Genomic DNA, 22,500 nt, shown 5'->3' on the forward strand with positions numbered 1-22,500 from the left:
CAACAATACTTTTACTTAAGTATGTCGTCTGAGAGAAGCAGGCAAGCATTATTAAGGTTTGCATACATCGAAAGCATGCTTTCATTTAGGCTACCGTCAGGGCAAAAGTCTCTTGCTTAATCAATTGTGTCAAAACGGCCTTCCTCTCTTGGTGCGGCATATTGTGGAGCTGATTACGAATTTCTTCCAATCTTATTGAGATTCTACTTCCTTATGGCAGCAATTTCTTATGGTGTCACACTACTATGTCATGATCATTTATCCAGGCTGCAAATTCATCACCGCATTCGTGGTTGTAGCATGTTTCTAGGATTACGTACTTAGCGTAAAAGATCGAAGATGGATGATCCTTAATGACGACAAGAATTTATCTAAGCTGGAAAATAAGATGCCGTCACTCAAACCAGAAGATCATTTGCACAAAGTATCATACAGCCTTCCAGAGGACTGGTATCAACTTCCAAGGAGATTGGAACCAGTATTTTGTTATCACACTTTTGTTCCTTAATCAGGTTTGAATATTCGGTTTATCTGGGCTGGTCTATCCAGGCCGCAAATTCATTGCTGTGTTCGTGTACGTTCGCGAACCCGCTCAGAAGCTTCGTCACAACGCAAGGCTCGACTAAATGCGCTGCGGTTTCCGGTTCTTGTCCACGACGCTTACATGTAGGACAGGTGGAAAGTCCCCACAGGAGAAGCCCCGTTGTCATAAGGCAGTTCTCGACCGAAGACGGTTCGCCGCCATCCAGTGCCTCTTATTGCTGGTACCGAAACCTGTCAACTTCTCTCCCAGTATTGAGGAGTCTATGTCCCCGCCACCTCGAGGAATTGAATTCACCAAAATAAGATCCGAGAGAGAGAGAGGGAATGGGGATACCCCTCTGAAGCGCACTATGGACGGCGCTCCCGTTTCGAGCCGAAATAAGTCCCGGCAACCCTTGTACGCAGCTTCCCTGACTACGGACAGAGATGCATATACGAGGTGGAAGTCGGTTTGGACGAATTCAATCCCTCGTGGGGGCGGGGACATACACTCCTCTAAGCTTGGTGAAAAGTTGCCAGGCTTTGATACCAGTAAGAGGAGACACTGGGTGGGTGCGAACCGGATTCGGTCGTGGAGCTGCCTCACAGCAAGTGCGCTTCATCAGTAGGGAACTTTCCACCTGTCTTACATGTACCCGATGTGGGAAAGAACCCGAAACGGCAGAGCATCTAGTTGACCGGTGTGTTGTGACGATGCTACCGGGCGGGTTCGCGACGATGCACGAATGCCGACCGGACTTTGCTGATTGGGTCGATCGTCACAACATTGTGGTGTGAGAACCACAAGAAGCTGCAGCTGCTGCCAAAAAAAAGACTTCCATCTAGTATGCGCAGCTCCTGTCCAAAGTCATGGAAGCTAAGTACAAGGTTGCGGGAACGCATATCGGCTCGAAACCGTTGAAACAGTTGCACAATGCGTACGGCGAGGAGTCCACGTCTAGCTTTGCCACGATCTCTGTGGGTCCAAAGATTTATCCCTGCTTCTCTATAAAGATTAATTCGTAACGATGAATGTTTTCCATCAACCATGTAGCATAATTTAAGCGGTATTGTTTAGTTGTATCAGAATTTCTTTCTGCCTGTGAGACTTTCAACTTCTCCATCGTTATTAACTGTACATTAAGGCATTTTGCCAGCTTTGTCCTCGCTATCTGGGGCTCATCAGGTAGTCTTGTACGCAATTCCTGATTGATTTGATTTAGCCTAAAAGCTGGGTGTCCATTAATGATGTTGGATATAATTGGTTTCATCAAATCGTCAACTTTGTTGTATCGTTTGCCTCCACATGGTAATGACAAACGATAAAGCTCTATATAAGCTTCACCTCTTTGAAATGCGCCATTCAACCTTGTTTTGTTTTCGAGCGCAACCTTGGGGTAGTTATTCTTTATTAAAAATCTCAATAGTACCCGATGTGGGCAAGAACCCGAATTGTGTTGTTATTAGTCTTCAAACTTTTACTTGAATTCTCAGGACAAACTGCAAACAATTATGATTATCAAGAATGGACACAGAGAACAATTACGCCACTTGTAACTAAATACATTCAAACACTCGTTTTGTTTTTAAGATATTTGAATTATTTTATTGACTGGAAGTTTGCAATGCGTGGCTAATTGAACTTATTTTGTTGAATGGAAGTTTGCAATGCGTGGCTATTTGAACTTATTTTGTTGAATTGAAGTTTGCAATGCTTGGCTATTTGAACTTATTTTGTTGAATTGAAGTTTGCAATGCTTGGCTATTTGAACTTATTTTGTTGAATTGAAGTTTGCAATGCTTGGCTATTTGAACTTGCTATTAACCTCGCCTAACTTAAAATCTCTTTTGAGCATTTGAACTTGCTTAATCTGTCTATTGATATTCAAACTTGCAAAGTGGATTTATGAACCATCTAATTAATTGGACATTTGACCGGGGAAAACTACAGTGCCTATTCTCTACCGTAGCGAAGGGAAATTAACCCAAAGTTTCATGTTTGTGGCTATAAGTTCAGTTTCCAAAACCGTGTGCATCCCGACATATTACCGTTTTGACACCTTGGGTCACAATGTTTCAAAATGGGTTGATATTGCTGCCTGTGTCGAATGCTACAAAAAACCTTTCGGCCCAGCTTCATATTGTAACAAATGTGACATTTTGATTTTGTCAAACACTTCTCTGTCGTCTGTCTAGATTTCACGTTATGTATTAACATTTGTTCCAGTTTTTTTTGGTTATTGGCTGAAGAAAGGTTTGAGGCCGAAACATTTCGTGATTGCATGTTTGTTCTTATTTGACGCTGTTATAATATTTATATTCATTTTGCATATCACTAATCATTTCAAACTAACCTTCTTTTTTTTTCTTTTACTACTTAGGTGGTTTCAACAGTTCTCGAATGCAACAATATCTTCAGAGGAAAGTCACTGGCGAAAACTTCTTGGCTCGATCGGCGGAATACGTTGAAACCCTCGAAGGTTTCTTGGATACACGTTTTCGAAGCACCGAACTGGCCAGTGCCCTCGATTCCATGAGGAAAGAAATTCTGCAAAATAATTTGCCCGGTCCCGATTCTCACATGGCGTTTGTCTGGTTTACAAACATGACCTCGTATCTCGACCTGTTGAAGGTAAGTCCTCTGTGATGTACGGGTCACACGTCCTCCTCGAATTCAAACCCATCTCTAGTTTTAAGAGAAACTTATTTTATAATAAGTGCGGCTATGTGGTCTGGTCGGTATGACACTCTTTTTAGGATCGGAAGGTCCTGGGTTAGAGCCTCGCTCGGCGCATAGTTGAGTCCTTGGAAAAGGCGCTTTACTCACATTCTCTCACCGTACTCAGGTATAAAACGAGTACCTCGCTGTTACCAGCGTTGTCTCTGTCGGAAAAAAGTGTAACATCACCTAACAGGCGTCATGTCATGTTCTATATGTTACGTGTTGCTGTTTGTCAAGGACCCTTCGTAAGGCGCTTTGAGCACGTTTAGTGGATTTTGTGTTATATAAAAGCTGAAGTTATATATGTATATGTATATATATATATATATATATATATATATATATATATATATATATATATATATATATATATAAATTGACTCACGTATTTTACAGCCAAAACGAACATTTCAATGTCCTAAATTTCCTCAGTTGGCATTTGTCTGTAGATTCTGCGGACAAATGTCAACTGAGGAAATGAAGGACATTGAAACGTTCGTTTTGGCTTTAAAAAACGTGAGTGAATTTATTTATTTCTATATGCTCTAACCTAAATTATCGAGCACTTTAGTACCTACAAGTACTCACAAACATTCCCATATGTATATATATATATATATATATATATATATATATATATATATATATATATATATATATATATATATTATATGTCCTCTCCGATTCTTCTGAAGACAGACGAGCGAATGATGTGGAGCATCCCTCCCAAGGAAAAACAATTTGTTTTGTTTGTTTATTTTTTTACCTCCAATTATGTTATTGGCGTAAAATATTATGAAGCCTTTCTTGTTCATTGAAAACATTCTATCAAGAGAATTATATTCTTATGTATTATAATTATGCCATGTGAACGAGATGTATTATTACAAGGATGGTACACACACACACACACACACACACAAACACACCACCCATACATACACACACAGAGACACACATACACACACACGCGCTCACACACACACACACATATATATGTGTTATATATATATATATATATATATATATATATATATATATGGGTGGAAAGTGTATCTTTCGTTCACATACTTAATGACAATTTTATAACGAATATTAAGAGAGTTCATTAAAGCTACTTAAACAATTCTTGCGTTAGAGAATTCTCGGGCGTTTAGGGGAAAAAAGAGTTTTTGTCAGAGTAGGGCAGAAATTCAATGTTTTCCTCAATTTGGCGATGTTACTCTTTGAATTAATTTGCGGGGAAACAAAATACTCCTGGCAGTTAATCCTGTTCTGGCATAGCCAGGTCATACGATGAACTCATATCCCCATTTTATCCTCCAATTTCATCCTCTATATCTCATCATTGGTTTGATGGTCGATAATTGGATTGCATACCCTATAATATATACTCATAATTTAATTTTCATTTGACACGAGATGGAAGGGTTGAGAACATCCTACATAGATAGCCAAAGCCCTTGTTGTACATCGACGTTATATATCGTTAATTCTATAGGAATGTGTCACGACATTATCACAGAAACGTGTATTAGAGTGGGCTGTTCATTAGGGCGGGGTGTACATTAGGGTGGGGTGTTCCAATTTGGACACCCAAAAGGGCTCTCTAAGCTCATGACTTCTATAGGCCGCACACCGAGAGTAAATTGTGACAATAACTGTGACATATGTGTCAAACACCATTAATCTAGTTTTAGGTAAGTAATACTTGTCCATTGTCATATTATAATTTTGTGTTTGGCCTTGATTTATGGGCCCTAGCCACTTGTCCCAACTCGGACCATCTGTGTTCCAACTGGGACACCCCTTTGTGCCAAATACATACCAACTCAAAATACTACATCAAAGGGAGATACCGGTATTGGTTCCAGATGATGTTTGACTGTACAAATTTAAAAACAAAATGAGAAAAATTCTTTTCAATTGTACGAATTTATATCGCAAATGGTGTTGCTTTATATTACTACTTCGACTGTAAGATGTCTCGAATTCGTGAAAAGCAATTTGAGAAGCTCGTACCCGATCTTCCGGTGTGTGACAAATATTTTAAGAGACGATTTATTTAATTAAATAACACAGAAAATCTCTGAAATTGGCTTAAATATATCATTTATTTCTGGCTGTATTCAATCAGAACTCAGATATATGTCATAATTCTTATTAGATTTAGGCGTTAAAATAGGTGAAAAGGGTAGGGTCGTATTGGAACTCTACCCGCTTTGGAACACCCTATACTATTTTAAAAAATACATCACCTTTTGTGTCATTTTAAAAGGCTAAGAATCAAATAGAGATATTAACATCGTTGGCGTTTTTTATTCTCTCTGTCATGTGTTGATATATTGTAGGTATATTTTTAATTGACCGTACTGCCTCTAAGTCAAAAATTAAACGACTTCTTTTTTTTCATCAGGCGGCAATAGATAACCACGCCTCTCGCCAATCGTCATAATGTAAACAATGACAGTGATTGGTAAACATAGCAAACTACACATGCTTTGCCATCAATAGTATGTGTCTAAGAAAAATACCCACTGCTCCACCGCTTGATCAATAGAATCAAAGTAGAAAACTACGTATAAACTAAATCGTTTACAATATTGGGAAAATCGTGTGATAACTTGTCACCCATTTTAGGGTATAAAATAATAACAATGGTCAGAGAGAGAGGTCGACTTCACTCATGTTATTGTTTATATCATTATGTTTGTCCGACACGTGTGAAGGTGTGTCGCAAATTCCATGTTTTGATTGGTCCAAAATCTATTGATCTATTAGGTCAGAAATATCAAAATCAAGGAACGCAAGGCAATGATGTTACCTGAAGCCTTTGAAGGTGAAGGTAAATATTCTTTACCGAGGGGCAAAACGAAGAGGCGTTAATAGGAACGATCTAAATTCATGTTTTCGTCCAACCAAGTCATTAATCACATGATTTTTTGCTGTACAACGATTGGATATTTCTTCAGAAATGTAAACACGCTGCTTTGTTTATGAAAGTTGTAAGCATACACATGTGTCAAGCTGAACAAAATGACCAATCGTGGTGGTAGATATTTCAAAAAAATGTGAACACTTTTCACCATGTGGGTCACTTTGAGCACATATTCCAATGTGACCAATGACCTCGAGCACATGGAAATGTAATATAGATCATGCCCATTGAAGGAAATAAATTGACGTCACTCAATTCTTTGTTCTTGTTTTTAGACAGTCGTGTTTATGAGTAATCCTCACTAAACTGTACTAACCAGACTATAAACGTTCAAGGTTACACATAGTTTTGTTTGATGGTCCGAGTGGCAATGTTGTGAGTTTCTTAGCCAAGTGCACAGCATCTATAAACGTTCAATGTTACACATAGTTGGTAAATTGGCGGCTATGTGGTCTTGTGGTATGACACTCACATTTAGACCAGAAAGTCCAGGGAGCGGCGCTTGGTTGGGTCCTTGGAAAAGGCTCTTTACTCAAGTTCTATAACCGTACTCAGCTGTCATGTAAAATGAGTACCTGGCCGTTAACAACATTGTCCCTAAAAATAAATGTAATATCGCCTAACAGCGTCATGTTTCGTCTTACTTGTTAAGTGCTGCTTGTGACTAGGGACTCCTTGTGAAGCACTTTGAGCACGATTAATTTATATTGCTCGATATAACTGTTCAAGTTGTGCTCAAGTTTGTACTTCTTTTATCAATCAAATAGATCTAAGAATTAAACGTGCAAAAATATAAGGCTATAAGAAGAACTCTGAGATTATTTAAAAACGACATGCTTTATACTAAAAAGAATTAGATGTACTTCCCATACCAAATAGATCTAATATTAAACGTACAAAAATATAAGGCTACAAGTAGAAAGCTTTGAGTTTATCTCCAACGATCTACTTTATACTAAAAATAATTAGACGTACTTCCATTTTCAAATAAGTCTAAAATAAAATGTGCAGAAAATAATAATATAGGGTTATAAGTAGAAAGCTTTGGGTATATTTACAGAGACCTACTTTATACAAAACAATTTGACGTACCTCCATTATCAAATAGGTCATAAACCAAACATGCTAAAATACAGGATTGAAAGTAGAAAGCTTTAAGGATATTTACATCGACCTGCTTTATACAAACCGAAATTAATCTACATTATTTTTTGACTTTGGCATACTTTCTCAAAATAATATAGAGATTCCTTGATATCTATTTTGGCTAGTAGCTTTCGAACAGCCATAAATCCGTGTCTATTTCTTTCTCTGTATTATTGAATTCCGTCAAGCGTGACCATTCTTTACTGTAAATGTGTTTTTTTTTGGGTTGTAATGTAAGGTTGTCTTAATTCTGTATTTAATAAACTGCGAGCTGCGGCATCTCAAGAATCCTGCTACTTTTTTTTTTATTGTTTACACTAACCATTTCTATTGTTTGATTACCGTGCTAAACCCTATGACTGTGGTCAATTCCTCCAAACTATAATCTTACTGACCTCAGTATTTACACTACGCTAAGTCGGGAGGGTATGCCTTTTCTACCCCCAGTGTGTGTGTATGTGTGTGTGTATGTGTGTGTTTGTGTGTGTGTGGACATGTGTGTGTGTGTTTGTGTGTCAGTGTATTTATGTGTGTTTAACGTGAACAAGACTGCCATCCTTTGACACATGACAGCTTCGCAGTGACAACGGAAAACATAAACTGGAACAAGTTGGTTAGAATGATCTAGATACCACTGACAAAGATGTTGTTGTTTTTAAAAAAAATATTTGATTTAGTTTAAAAGCTTGCTTGTGTAACTTCATTTAAACAGGAAGTTAAATCATTTTCAAAATGGAATTATGAAAGAAAATTGGACTTCTCTATTCATTTGATCTTAACACGAGTGTATTTATTTACTGCTATGGTAGAAAAAGTTATAGATTTAAACCACAACAAAAATAGAAAGTGTTTGATATTACATGTTTGCACTTGCGACTTCATTGGGTTGTGCATGAGATAGCTTAAGAGATTTTCCCAACATTTCAATGATGCTACTAAGTCAGGTCAACCATTTAAAAGAACTGAACAAGTGTGCATGAAAGGTGCCAGACAAAGCAAGAAAGAAAAATACAAGAAGAAAACCATCCCAAAAAATCAGTCGGGTCGACTGATTTTTTTGGGATGGTTTTTTTTCTTGTATTTTTCTTTCTTGCTTTGTCTGGCACATTTCATATACACTTGTTCAGTTCTTTAACTTACACCGGTGCCTGCTCCTTAATTTCTTAATTTGATATTCTACCGTTTTTTCCCTATCTTCTCCTATATATTATTTTGAAAGTGATTCGTATTTTGAAAGAGGACGCTATCTTCCACAACCAAATCATTCAGAATAGAATCAAAACTGTGATTTGCCTATAAACAACATTTAATAAAGGAATTTGATTTGGAATAAATTGGTCTCAGACACTCATTTTCAAGTTTGATAACCGAACGCAATTGTGTGCTTGATTCAACATAGTTGTAAAGGACAACCCTTTTGCATTGGTTTTGAGAATATGTATGTCTATTTAAACAACGAGCCCATAAAAAGTTTGGTTATCAGACCCGCAAATAAGTACAAATCAGCCTTAGGTGAAAAATCTTCTTGTTAGGCACGACGAGAGGCGCTTTTTTTTTTTTAAATAAGAGTAATGTAACACCGCTGTAGATTCAAATTTGTATGAAGACGAGGTGACAAACAAACAGTTGTTTTAAAATCTGCATAATATTTGGACAATGTTGCTGATGGCTCTTTATGATTATAAGATTTGAAGTGAAATAGCCTATCAGAACCATAGTGTAAATGTCGCTGCTGGAAGCTCGAAGACATAAATAACAATGTGAAATTAAATGTAAGCTTCTATGGAGCGTACTATTTCCTGCCCATTAATGTTTTGTTTGTTCATCTTAACAACGCCACCACCACATAATCTCATTCATCTGTAGTGTTTCATTCACCCTGTTTGTTGATAAAGAGGAAACCCGAAACGTCCATTCTATCTGTTTTCGTAATTAAATTAAAGCTTACATTCACTTTCACATTGTTAGTTATATTATCAGAGCCATAGTAAGGCCAATGGATCTGGTTTATCATGGTTACTGCATGTTGATACAATTGTTTGCAATTCATTACAATTTAGAAGTTATCTAATAGTTAATAATGATTAAATGTGACCGGTCGTGTCAATCTTATATTATATCGGAATGTAACAAATGGAGAAAATTTTGTTAAAAGTCAAAATGATCAGCTTTAGGAATGTTTTATTTCTAGATTTAAAAGACAAAACTCTACTTCTCCGGTGATGACATTTGTTTAACTTTAAGTTTTATAAGCCAAGCTTAATACTGATTTTTAAGCAAGGTGCTCATATTAGTAGGTCTGATAGCCGAACTGAATGATGGGCTTGTTTTAAAATCGTTGTTATGGACAGTCATTTGTGTTGGTTTGAGAGTATTTCCACGAATTACAACAAGGGCCCAAAAATTTTTGGGTTATCAGAACTGCATATCAGTACACGCCGATTTTAAGCATCAGATTCAGCTCTAAATTGTGCCATTATGAGACGATTGGTATCAAATCCTTATATCGTTTATCTTCGGATTTGATATCACGCCCTTAGGGTCAAGATGAATCTTAAAAATGTCAAACACGTTTTACTTTGTCCAGTCTTTATATTCTAAATATGGGGCATGCTATTATTTATCATTTTGTGGCCTTTGAAGAGTGTGATATGTTTTACTCGTGCTTTCTAACAATTCTTTAATGTCTCTAATAGGGAAAAAAAACCCAGTCAAGCCAAATATGCATTAAAGACCGCTAGCCTTTTCACCTTCGATATGACGTAATTTTATTATTGGACCTTCCCTCAATCCGAAAATGCATTGAAAGTTCAAAAACTGTATACTGAATAGCACGCCATCTAGAAACAAACAAATTCGGAGTGTAAATCAAAATGCATTTACATCTAATAGGGGAAAAAACATTCAAGCTAAATATGCATTAAAGACCGCTGGCCTTCACCTTCGACATCACGTCATTTTATTTTTTGGACCTTCTCTCGGTCCGGAAATGCATTGAAAGTAGAAAAAAACCTGTATACTGAATAGCACGCCATCTATTAACAAACAAATTCAGAGGGTAAATCAATGTGCATTTACACATTTTCTGTAAACTGTTAAAATACATTTGTCTGTTTGATTCCAGTCGAAAATGCGTTTGTCTGAACACATTGTTATTATCATGCCTGTTATATAATATGATATCAAACAACTCCAGAGGTTGAATACAAACAATTGGCGCTTTAGATGTAAACCTTCAAAATACACTGCGCTTTTAATGGATAATTGTGAGAAATTAACAAAACATTGAGTAGTGTTATGGCCTGAATTGAGTCGCAAACGTTATTTACCTCTTGAGTGTTCTAATGCGCTTGATGTTGATTTGATCCTATTTGCTATCGTTTCCTGTGTAAATGCAATGTCATTTAATAGTGGATTGATATGATGAATGGTAATTCCGCCATTAAAGTCATCGATTTTGCTGCGTTTAAACGAATTTTTGGTAATATATTGAGGTGGGTTATTTGAAACGTTCTAGTAATGTTCTCTCTTCTTACTTACTTAATTATCCGAACCAGCGACCACCTGAGCTCTAGCCCTTCGGTCTTGTGCCATGACGTAGAAGTTAGACGTCTTTTGTAGTTGTTTCAGGTGACTTTAAAGTGTGTTACTGATGCTTGGATTTGGTGGGAGGAATGTGCATCTCAGGTCTTCAAGAGGTTGACATTCAAGCAAGTGGTGTGTTACTGTTTCATTGGGGTGTTGACAAAGGGGGCAGGAAGGGGATGTGTCTTTTGTAATTTGCTTAAATGGCTGTTGGGCGGTATGTGTTGTGTTCCTAGTTGAAAGATGATGCTTTGCTGGTGTCTTCTGAGCTTATTTAGTCTATCAGTCTTTACAGGCGTGGTCATATGGGAAAACATACATCTACCCGTGGTGCTCATTGACCAACTGTTCATCCATTCTTTTCTCTTATTTGTTTTGATTATTTGTTTCGCTGTGTCTAAGGATACTGGAATTGATGGTTGTAAAAGTGTTGATCCGAGTCTAGCTAGTCTATCTGCATTGTCATTTCCTGGTATATTTGAAGTCTCGGTTTCCACTGTGGAGATATTTCTATTCTGTGTGTTGTAAGGAATTCATCTAGTTGAGATCTTAAACTATTGAAGGTTGAGGAAAGTTTATCTAAATCTAGAGCTTGGAGAACCGATTTGGAGTCTGTGAAGATGGCAGTGTTTTGAAGTTTTGAAGGGTTTAACTGGAAAACAGAAGAGAGGTGTCGCAGCGAGGCTTCTATTGCAACTGCCTCTGCCTCGTAGTTTGAGCAGGAGCTTCCGCAAGAATTGTGGATTTTATCAAAGGTTTTATCTGGGTATTCTACTACAAACCCATACCTAGCAAGTTCTCGCTTCCCCTCCCCGTATTATGAACGTTTTTATATATAGTGGCTCAACTAATAATAATGATGATTATGATGATAATGGCGATAATTATGGTGATGAAAACGATGCTGATAATATTGATGAAGATACTATGATAATGTTTTAGTATTTGAAATACATAGAAATCCCAATTACCTTACAATCTTTATTCAATTACAATACAATCACGTCGTGAAATAATTAAATCATCGAAGAATGGGAAGAATGCACGTGAACAATATTATTGCGATAATCAGTCAAACTATTACCACACTTAAAATGTACACACAATATCTATATCAATATACGCACGATTCTTTCATCTCTTTGTATTTATTCAGGTCACTCAAATATTCAGAGATCAGCGAATAAACTATCCTTTTGTTAAATTGAACAGTCATGCCACTTGAGAGCCTATGTGGTCTAGTGGTATGACACTCGCTTAAGGATCGGAAGGTCCTGAGTTCGAAAAGTCATTGGAAAAGGCTCTTTACTCACATTCTCTCACCATACTCAGGTGTAAAATGAGTACCTGACCGTTAATTAACAGCGTTGTCTCTGTCGGAAAAAAAACCCCTGTAATATCGGCTAACAGGCGTCATGTCTTGTTCTACATGTTACATGTTGCTGTTGGCCAAGGACCCCTTGTAAAGCGCTTTGAGCACATTAAGTGGATATTGCGCTTTATAAAAGCTGAAGTTTTTTTTTACCACTTCACTAACTGAAGGGTGCGCTTCAAAGTGTCCAACGACACGACCATGATATTCTAAATTAAGTCTTGGCATTGTCAACAAATTTTTGAAGAAGTCAAGCAAGACAACATTTCACTATAATATTTTTGCCCCTACATGATTCATGTAAACAGAGGGTTGCAAAAAGTTTGATACAGCACGTGCACATCACGGAGAATGAATATTGAGATTTTTTTTAAATCTTGAAGATAATGACATAGTCGTAACATCAAAAATCAATTAGCCAAACAGCTTTGTGCTACGTTTCAAAATAAGAATATGATGACGATTCTGAATGTGTAAACATTTTTTAAATTATGAGTTTATTCATTTTTGTTCAGTAGTCAAAAGATAATTTGTCGTATGACGCTTTAAAAAAGAACTTGAGCTTTTATATAAACAATATCCATTATACGTGCTCAAAGCGCTTTACAAAGAGACCCAACAACACTTAACATGTAGGACGAGACATGACGCCTGTTAGGCGATAATAATTTTTTTTCCGACAGAGACAACGCCGTTAACGGTCAGGTACTCATTTTACACTTTAGTACGGTGAGAGAATGTGCCTGTTCCAAGACTCGACTATGCGCCGATCGAGGATCGAACCCAGGACCTTCCGATCCGAAAGCGATTGTCATACCACAAGATTACAAAGTGCAAAGACCGATGGCGATGCCTCAAGATCTGACAGAATGAGAAAGGCAGTTTTCAATCTTAGGTCTAGATTTTGAAAGAAAATTTATTTTAAAAAACCCATTAATTTTATTTTAGGATATGAATATGACTTATTCCTCTCTCTATATATTACAGTTCGTATGAATGGGAATGAGCATGCACATGTGTGTGTGTGTGTGTGTGTGTGTGTGTGTGTGTGTGTGTGTAATTGTGTTTTACCTGAACAGACAGCAGTGATAAGTTATTTTGACATCTCACCAAATTAATTGTTTTTAAAAGGACTCAGCTGTCTGTTTGATATGTTTATATCTGTTTTAAAACCTTGAATTGTCCTTACTTCTTTCAGTCTTCACCGATCAGTGTGTCCCAATACACAATTTTAATAATACATCATAAACCACACTCTTGTTATGTCATCTATCTTATTATATTGTAGTAAGGTAATTAATAAAGTCTGTCTCTGCTTTTGAAAAGGACATTTCACTATATGAATCCCAAGCCAACCCGAGAAGAATATGATAAAACGGATATTTGAAACAACATACATATGACAAGAAAATAAAATAATATTGGAACGCTGTGTTTTAATTAAAGTGACATACATATGACAAGGTAACATTTATATGGAAATCCCCAGTGTTATAATTAAAGTGACTTACAGACATACAATCAACAACAAAGTGAGCTTATAAGAGTGTCATATTAGGCTGGACATGTCGAAATGGATATAATGAATCGCAACAACGTATTTTCTGTTATACTTTGGGCATTTGCTCGTCTCGAATTTCGGCATCGAAACGTCGGATGCCTTTGGTGGATCTGCGTTGCGGAACTCATCTGTGGCGTGCACCAATGGGAAAGACTTGACAGCCCACAGGCTCAGCTGTTACGGTGAAAACGGAACGGTGGGAATGCTGGCAATCAGGAGATTGTTCTACGGAGCCACCCCACTGAAAGGTAACAATATTTTAAACATTGGATGTGGTAATTTATTAACCCCAAACACGTCAATCTGGTCTTATTATTATTATTATTATTATTATTATTATTATTATTATTATTATTATATTATTATTATTATTATTATTATATTATTATTATTATTATTATATTATTATTATTATTATTATTATTATTATTGTCATCATCATCAACATCATTATTGATGGCTCAAAAAATTCGTCTCAATAATTTTCACAATACAGTCGTATAATTAGTAAAATAGATGACTGCATGTTCGTGATAGCCTTTATTTCTCCCCAAATATATATATATATATATATATATATATATATATATATATATATATATATATATATAAAATTATAATATATTCGTGGAAAACCAGCAATGTATATATATCTATAATTTTTTAATAGTAATTAAGGGAGGCCGGAACTCTTTAAACGTTTCGAGCATTGGCGACCAGATGTAGCTATATAAATGAAGAAATCGAAGTATTTTCGGATGGATAGTGGCTGTTACGAGCAGGCACTCCTCTATCTTAATTATTATACAACTGTATTGTGAAAATTGACATAGATTGAGTCGGACGTGCACTTATTTAATATTATGTAAACGTCGATCGAGACGACTTTTTTGAACCATCAGCTTTGATCTGCCCGGCGGATGGGCGCTTTTGCTTTTGATGGCAAATCCAAATGCCAAGGTCAAATTTTGGTCTTATGATTACGAGCTGAAATACAACGGGCAATAGTTATCTAAATGGATTTAAAGAAAGTTAGCCAGTTACTCGTATATCAATCTATGAAAAAAAAAAACGTTTTATAATTTTTAGATTTGCCAGTAATTATGTGTTCGATGATAAAACTTTAACATTTGCTTCACGGAACAATGTTGACCCCAAACCTACTATTAAAAAAAATAAAACAAAAAAAAAAAACCAAAAAAAAAAACCCAGTTCAACAAGAGCAAACTAATATATTTCAAATAAACCATTGCCATCACATAATATGGTATGAAACACGTATTGTATCAAAGCGATTACCCGATTGTCATCTCATGTACCCAATGTCGCAAACGAGGATATTAATCCTTCACAATATTTCATGTCTTTTGTCTTACCACAGTGCCTGTTAGAAATCATAATGATATTATAATGCATTTCAAAACAAGTTACCTTGGTTGGTGTCATAAGAAAAATATGGTCAAAAATATATGAAAAAAAATTAACGTTATCTGATATTATGAATTCTTAGAAAATATGTTCTGCATTTTTCTATTGGATCGTAAAGCAAGTGATTTTTTTGGTTTTATGTTTCAAGCGTTTCGCATAAGTTGGTTTGTTGCTGAACGGTATCAAACCGAGAACAAAATAACTGACGCAAAATAAGCGGCAGGTTTTGCCACGGACGATTGCCTAAGCAGGGTTTTTCTTTTTAAATAGCTAGTTACACTGTATTTTATTGTAATATATTGTTGAAGTCGTGGTAACTATCCGTTCTGGTTGAGCCATGAAACCTGCGAATCTGGAGTTTTCCCCAGTCTCTATAAATAGCGTTTAACGTACAAGAACAATTGCCTAATAATTAACGCTGGAAAGGACCCAAGTCTGTAGCAAAGTATTTTCCCCAGACATAACAGACCCATCATCTAAGCCACTGCTCGAGAGAACAAGATGCCTCATTTTTTTAAGCTGGTCAAATTGCGTGTGATGCGACTGCTCTTTCAAATAAGAAATCGGGATCTCTAAAATATTATATATGTCAGATTTGGTTTTTAATTTCGTACCTGTATAACGCAAACGGTTCGGTGAAAAACTAAACGATTTTCAAAAACAGGGAAATCTCTAACAAATGCACCATTTACATATTCTAAATTATAATTTTAACGATATCTTATTCATATTATTCGTCATTTCATGTTTCTCATTTCTTTTTATCCAATCCCCAGCAATTGTAACAGAAATGCGGACTATGACAACTGCTGTTTGCAAGGTCCTGAGAACTGCGTGTTTGATAGTGATTTCAAACTAGATAACATCGTCGTAAAGTGTTTTGGGAAACCGAGCTGTCTTCTCTATGGACAAAGCGTAAATTCCATCAGAGGATCCTGCAATCGAACTATATTTCCATCCATAACGTCGTTCTCATTTATCGAATACACATGTCTTGATAAAGACAATTTCATCAATATCTGTCCAAAGGAAGAAACGTATACGGAAGCTTTAACTCTCTATTTGGACAGCAACCATGAACATAACAATGAACATCTTGATGATGACGAAGACTGTAGCTGTGTTCTGTACACTAGATGTGGCGCTACGCTTACCCTCGAAGCAATCTTTGTACAATTACGAATGATTAACACAACAGACTGCGTTGAAGAAATATCATTACAGGATTTAAAGGAGCCATCGATCAAGAGAAAATACACTTGCCACGACCATGACAATAATCGGGCTATGAGCAACGAAATAATGATAAACAGTACCACCAATGCCGTGTTATTAAAACTGCACATCTTTGCAAAACACAACGGTAAAATTCTCATTTCGGCAACGACTTCAGATCCCACCAGCGTTGTTGGAATCCAATGCGGGCCAGATGTATCCTCAACTTCATTGCCTTCTCAATACTACTGCCCGGGAGAGACCCAGCCATTATCCACAACAACCCAGGCGACAATCACAACAACTCCAGAACAGGAACCAGATAACGCCGGAGAAAATGACGACCTGCAGGATGACGGTGACAATGTTAACACGGTTATTATCAAAGATGACTCTGAGAAGCTTCATTCAGGGGCTATCGCTGGGATCGTACTCGCTGTCGTAGGGATCTTTCTCGTTTTGAGTCAAGTTATATATTTTCTAATGCGCAGACACCGAAAACATCTGGACCGCCAGGAGGACATGTCTCAAAGGAGCAGGCCGAGTCTGACTCCGCAGCAAATGATAAATCCGACATTCCAACCAGACGTCGTCGAAAATGAAGAGAATGGCGAACATGTCTATGACTTTGTATCGGGCACGGTATCCGGAAGGAATAACCCGGTTTACAACTCTTACATTCAGCAAAACGGAAGGGACGACTATGAAGTAGCGCGGGCTGGTCCAATCGAGGACAAGGATTTAGAATACTGGATACCGGACGTTGTGGACAATTACGTCAATGGTCTTCACGATCAGGTGTATATGTCTCAAAACCCTCCACCTCCTTATGACCACGATGATGATCAGCACGGTGTTTAACCCTCTCCTTACCACCTACAGCAAAATCGTTACATTTGTTACGACACAATATACATTTTTCTCATTCAGATTTATGTTGTATATCACAAACTTTGAAGAATGATCTTTGTTTAATTAATAAGAACATAATGTTCTTTTGTAGAGAGATTGTTTGAGTTTTAAAAAATCCATATTTTCTGCTGGGTAAGCCTGCCATTTTGCGAAAATACTGAAAATGATCGGTAAGGAGAGAGTGAACCCCTGTCAGGCGGGATAAGATTTTACCTCGACTTTCCATCATAGTTGAAACCCAAATGACAACATCAACCTGTGAATTACTCCTCAAGGAAGCCTTGTTCTTGTGACCGTGACCGGTACTATGCCGGGTTAGATTGTGAAAAAGTAGATTTATAGCCAGAAATGTAAGGCTTGTGCTCGTATTTTTCTGTTTTATTTATGAAAGAATAGCAATTCTAACGAAAAAGTAAAACGACACATCTTTAATCATTATAATTATTAATACTCTACGCGTTCAAAGCATTATTCGTATTTACTAAAAATGATAGGGTTTCCCAATGAGAGGGGTGGAATCATACTCTTTTTATCATCTGGTTTACCTAGACATAATACCGGGTCACGTTTACATTTCTCCATCGCCAACGATTTAAATCCATTACTCACCTACAACATTACTTCCCGTGTCCAATTTTGCTGACCGACGATTCATACATTTTCGTTTTTTTTTCCTTGGGCTCGATTATTAAACCCCTATTTGCTCACTTTAACAATATGGATGATTCTTGCTGACATTAGACGTTTCTTTTATGGATTATATATATATATATATATATATATATATATATATATATATATAAAATATATATATGTCCCTTCATGGAATGTCATGGCGACGACATCTAACAGTGGCGCGCGAAAGGGCGTAATTAAAAAAGCTAATTCATGAGACTAAATGATAATTTCAATGTACATAGACTGGTCTAGATAATTACACACAGTAATATTCATTACAGAACAAAACAACAAGGTGCTCGAAAAATCCATTGTTACCTGTAATCTTGTCATTATTAAAGTATCGATATATTGTAATCGTAATTTCATAATCGATGTCCATCAAAGCACATGACACTTGTACTACTTCCATACATTGACTTAACACCTGATTCTTATTTTGACCAAAAAAAAAAACAAAAAAAAAACAAAAAAACAAAAAAAACAAACAAACTTCCACTTCATATCGGATAGTTCAAGATGACCATTTCCCTTGTCAAAAAGTCTTAACGATATAGATTACACTAAATAAGTATACAAATATGTCTGTAAATGAGACTTACAACAAAGTCTCAGTTTAACAAATCAAAAACAAAATAAAACGAGATTATATATAGCGCAATATTCAAGAAAAGTGCTCAAAGCGCTTTGCAAGGGGTCCCTAGCCAACAGCAATACTTTACACTTAGGACGATACATGAAGCCTGTTAGGCGATATTACAATTTATTCCGACAGAGACAAAGCTGTTAACGGTCAGGTACTCATTTACACCTGCGTACGTTGAGGGAGTAAAGAGTCTGTTTCAAGGACTCGACTACGCGCCGCTCAGAGCGGGTCTCGAACCAGGAACTTTCGGTCCTAAGGCGAGCGTCATACCAAAAGACGAACATTTCAGATTTCTTGATAAGGTGGGATCATCTGAATCTACCAACATATGAAATAAAAGTTTATTGGACAAAACGAGTCAATGCAAAGTTGTGGGTATACTAAGGTGAACTGATTATAACTTTGATGTAATATGTGCCATTCATACATTATTATGACATTTTATCATATTCAAATTGTTTATCATCGTCGTCTTCATCATCATCATCATCATCATCATCATCATCATCATCATCATCATCATCATCATTATCATCATCATCGTCGTCGTCATCATCGTCATCATGATCATCATCATCAGTAGCAGCCGCAGCAGCATTATCATCATCGTCGTCATCGTCATCATTATTATATTAACGTCACCACCTCCGACATTATCACCGTCAACTGTGAGTTAGTTTTGGTGAGAAAAACGGCAATAAAACCTTTCGATTATCGATAGACACCCTGTATTTCAGGAAGTGGAAAATAACACCCACATTTATCTTTATATCAGCGGTGTGATTCAGAGTTCTATATTAATCACAATAACATAACTCAGTGTTCAAATAAAAACAAACAAACAAAAAACAAACAAACAAAAACAAACAAATAAAAAAAAAACATATTCGCCCCCCCCCCCCAAAAAAAAAAAAAAAAGAAATCAAGCAAAAAAAAAAAAAATCATTAAAAAACCGCAATAAAAACTCAAGTTCAAAAGTAAACAAGTTAAATCTCTATTCCAACGAGTCTTTCGGTCACTTCGAACTGCACGTTATTTCGTTTTTGTTTTTTGTTTTTTGTTTTTTGTTTTTTGGTAACAAAAAAAAAGCTTTTTGAACAAAAAGCTAACCAAAACATTGAATAGATGAAAGGGTATTAAAAGTCAACTGCTTGATTTTCTCTGGACAGGACAACGAATACTTGGGAAAACCTTGCTTGCCACTTGACCAAACAAGACAAATTCCCCAATCACTGTAATGTAGGTTTTGCGGCCCCACACAATTTCTATGTGTGACTGCTTTAATTCTCTTTTATGTTGAAATGAAATGGAATTTAACGCTTCACACGCAAAGGGACCGAGATCGATTTCTGGTGACGTTGAGATTTTGTTGCTGTTAAGCTACCTGTCCTCCATCAGCAGTGTTTGGGTAGCTGGCTCTGTTACATCTAGTGGAAAGTACTTTGCGATAGATTAACGTTTTCTCCGAAGAAGGGAAGCAAGCAATTATTATTGCTATTGTGCGTTTCAAGCTATAGAAAAAAAGATAAAGGACGAGTTTTCTGGCTTAATTTTTAAATACGTGTTTGTCCATAGTACGGCAGTTGACTGGTTACTGGGTCATAGTCTAATATTGTACCATTGTCTATTGCGGTTGTCGGTGTCGATATAATTCCATCGTAAATAAGCAACTATAATAATTTAATTTTTTTGCCTAGGAGTATGTAAAGCATTTTACCCCCCTTTCTTTTACTGGTAGTTCACGATATCGTTTATAATATACTGAATAGAATTCTAAACTTAACATGTTGTAAAACCAGTTTCTGTTTAAACTGTCTTGGATAAAAAATCATTCTTATTCAAGACGGAATCATATGTCACGCATGAGATCTCAATATATATATATATATATATATATATATATATATATATATATATATATATATATATATATATATATAATTACGCAATGAGTTTTTTTTTCAAAGACTGGCTAATGTGTAGATCTACACGAACTATATCATGCAACGTATGTGATGATAAGATAATTGAAATCGTGACAACTTTATATACAATAATATTATTTAATGTATAAGTCTTCTTAGCTATTGAACAACGATTTTCTATGTATTGAGAAGACCTATGTTGTATGATGTTTGTGAACATTATGTGTGTGTGTGTGTGTGTGTGTGTGTGTGTGTGTGTGTTTACATTATGTACGAGGGAGTCAGAGGTTGAGAGAAAGAAAGAAAATAAAAATAAAAGAGAGAGAGAGAGAGAGAGAGAGAGAGAGAGAGAGAGAGAGAGAGAGAGAGAGAGAGAGAGAGAGAGAGAGAGAGAATGTTGACTGTATAAAGACAAAACGACAGCATATTCACGATAGAGATGGAAATACTTATAATTGTATTGAGATTTTGACGACCATGAGAGAAAAGGATATCATCCTGTAATCATCAAACGTTAGAGCGCTCCACATCTGTGTTAAAATAAATCAAAATCAAATGAGAATAAACCCCACCACCCCCCCCCCCCTCAACCTATTCATGGTCAAATAAAGGAAAACATATATATTATTTAGATAGATGCATTAGAACGGGATGCAATATTATGTCTATGTTTGATTACTATTTATAGAGTAAATGGGTTACTTTGTTGTCCGAAGTCAGACATTATGCTAAAAGATGATTCTTTCATTGTAAAAGTGCTGAAAACAATAATTATTATCAGAGAATTCATCAATGGAATGCACTACAAAGTACGTTGAAATGATGGTTGTCGAGCATCTGGGCAAATATTAAATTTGACCCCTGTAGTGATATTCATTTTTTTGGGTCTGGTTTAAATTGGCAAAACCGAGAGTTTTAGATAGTTTGTTTATTATTATAAACACCCCCTTAATAAAAAAACCGGAAAAATTAAACTGAGATATCTGACCGAATGGTGAAATCTCGCAAAAATAATTTATGATGTTATTTTCCATTCCATTTTACCATTTCGTATTCTTATAATTTTTTTGAACAAGGTGTTATAACACGAATTTTAATCGAATTCTGTAACGTATTGACCCCGGGAAACCCCTTGTAGACACGGTCTTGTGGTTCCTGGGTTAATTATAATTCCTGTTATTTGTCAAAATTCGGGTGTTATCTCAAATCTGGGAAATGGGGAAAAAGACTATGGCCAAAAGCGAGTTCTCTAGTTGAGATAAATGGATTAAGGGAAAAAACCCTGTTCGCTAGTTGAGATAAATGGATTAAGGAAAAAAACCCTGTTCTATCGTTTCCTTTCTTCTTAACGCTTCTTGGCCTTAACCAGTTAATTACGATATACTGGAAAATACGTATTTGGCCAGAAAATTCTTCCTTCAAATATCTATGGATTTAATTGACCCTCATCTTGGCAAGAATTCTTAAACTTGGGACATTGGCGGAATCCAAGTTTTTTGGGTTTTTTTGTCATTTAAATCGGTAGATATTTGAAGGACGAGTTTTCTGGCCAAGTTTTAAATACGTATTTTTTTTTTTTCAGAAAGCGGCAGTTAAATGGTTAAAGTTAACGTCAAAAAAATTGTCACAACCATTTCTTATCACATGTAGTCTTTTATACAATGATGTTCCAGCATTCGTCTACTATCAAATTCTCTTGTGAATAATATCCTGGTTCAATGCTATTTAATAATGCTTACAATATTTTTCACTTCCTCGTGTTGATATGATATTCATAACATTTGTAAACAATAAAAATATATTTAGATTATCGTTGAAAAACATTATTTTATTCATATCATGTTTCACA

General features: G+C 36.1%; 2 protein-coding genes across 2 annotated transcripts in view; both read left to right on the forward strand.

The window, feature by feature from the left end:
* The window catches only part of LOC144971813 (uncharacterized), a 91,660-nt gene that overhangs the window by 27,131 nt on the left and 42,029 nt on the right, over positions 1-22,500 (forward strand). The window contains exon 8 of the mRNA XM_078912890.1: positions 2,904-3,154. Within this exon, the coding sequence (XP_078769016.1) occupies positions 2,904-3,154 (251 nt within the window). The remainder of the gene's footprint in view (positions 1-2,903; positions 3,155-22,500) is intronic.
* LOC144971632 (uncharacterized) lies at positions 3,707-18,149 on the forward strand. Its single transcript, XM_078912706.1, has 5 exons — positions 3,707-3,760; positions 6,026-6,089; positions 13,897-14,094; positions 15,139-15,232; positions 16,051-18,149. Exons 1-5 carry the CDS (start codon positions 3,707-3,709, stop codon positions 17,348-17,350), a joined length of 1,710 nt encoding a protein of 569 aa, XP_078768832.1. The 3' UTR covers positions 17,351-18,149.

This window comes from Berghia stephanieae, chromosome 4, assembly GCF_034508935.2.
Source record: "Berghia stephanieae isolate SIO BIC M18660-M18661 chromosome 4, UCSD_Bste_1.3, whole genome shotgun sequence".
Taxonomy (NCBI): Eukaryota; Metazoa; Mollusca; class Gastropoda; order Nudibranchia; family Aeolidiidae; genus Berghia; species Berghia stephanieae.

What these genes read in the sequence shown, in the direction of transcription:
- LOC144971632 (XM_078912706.1), top strand. Translation starts at nt 3,707, where the DNA reads ATGTCAACTGAGGAAATGAAGGACATTGAAACGTTCGTTTTGGCTTTA. An exon ending in TGAAGCCTTTGAAGGTGAAG is followed by an intron (nt 6,090 to 13,896) that starts GTAAATATTCTT and finishes ATTTTCTGTTAT; the next exon opens with ACTTTGGGCATTTGCTCGTC. An exon ending in TTTGTCTTACCACAGTGCCT is followed by an intron (nt 15,233 to 16,050) that starts GTTAGAAATCAT and finishes TCCAATCCCCAG; the next exon opens with CAATTGTAACAGAAATGCGG.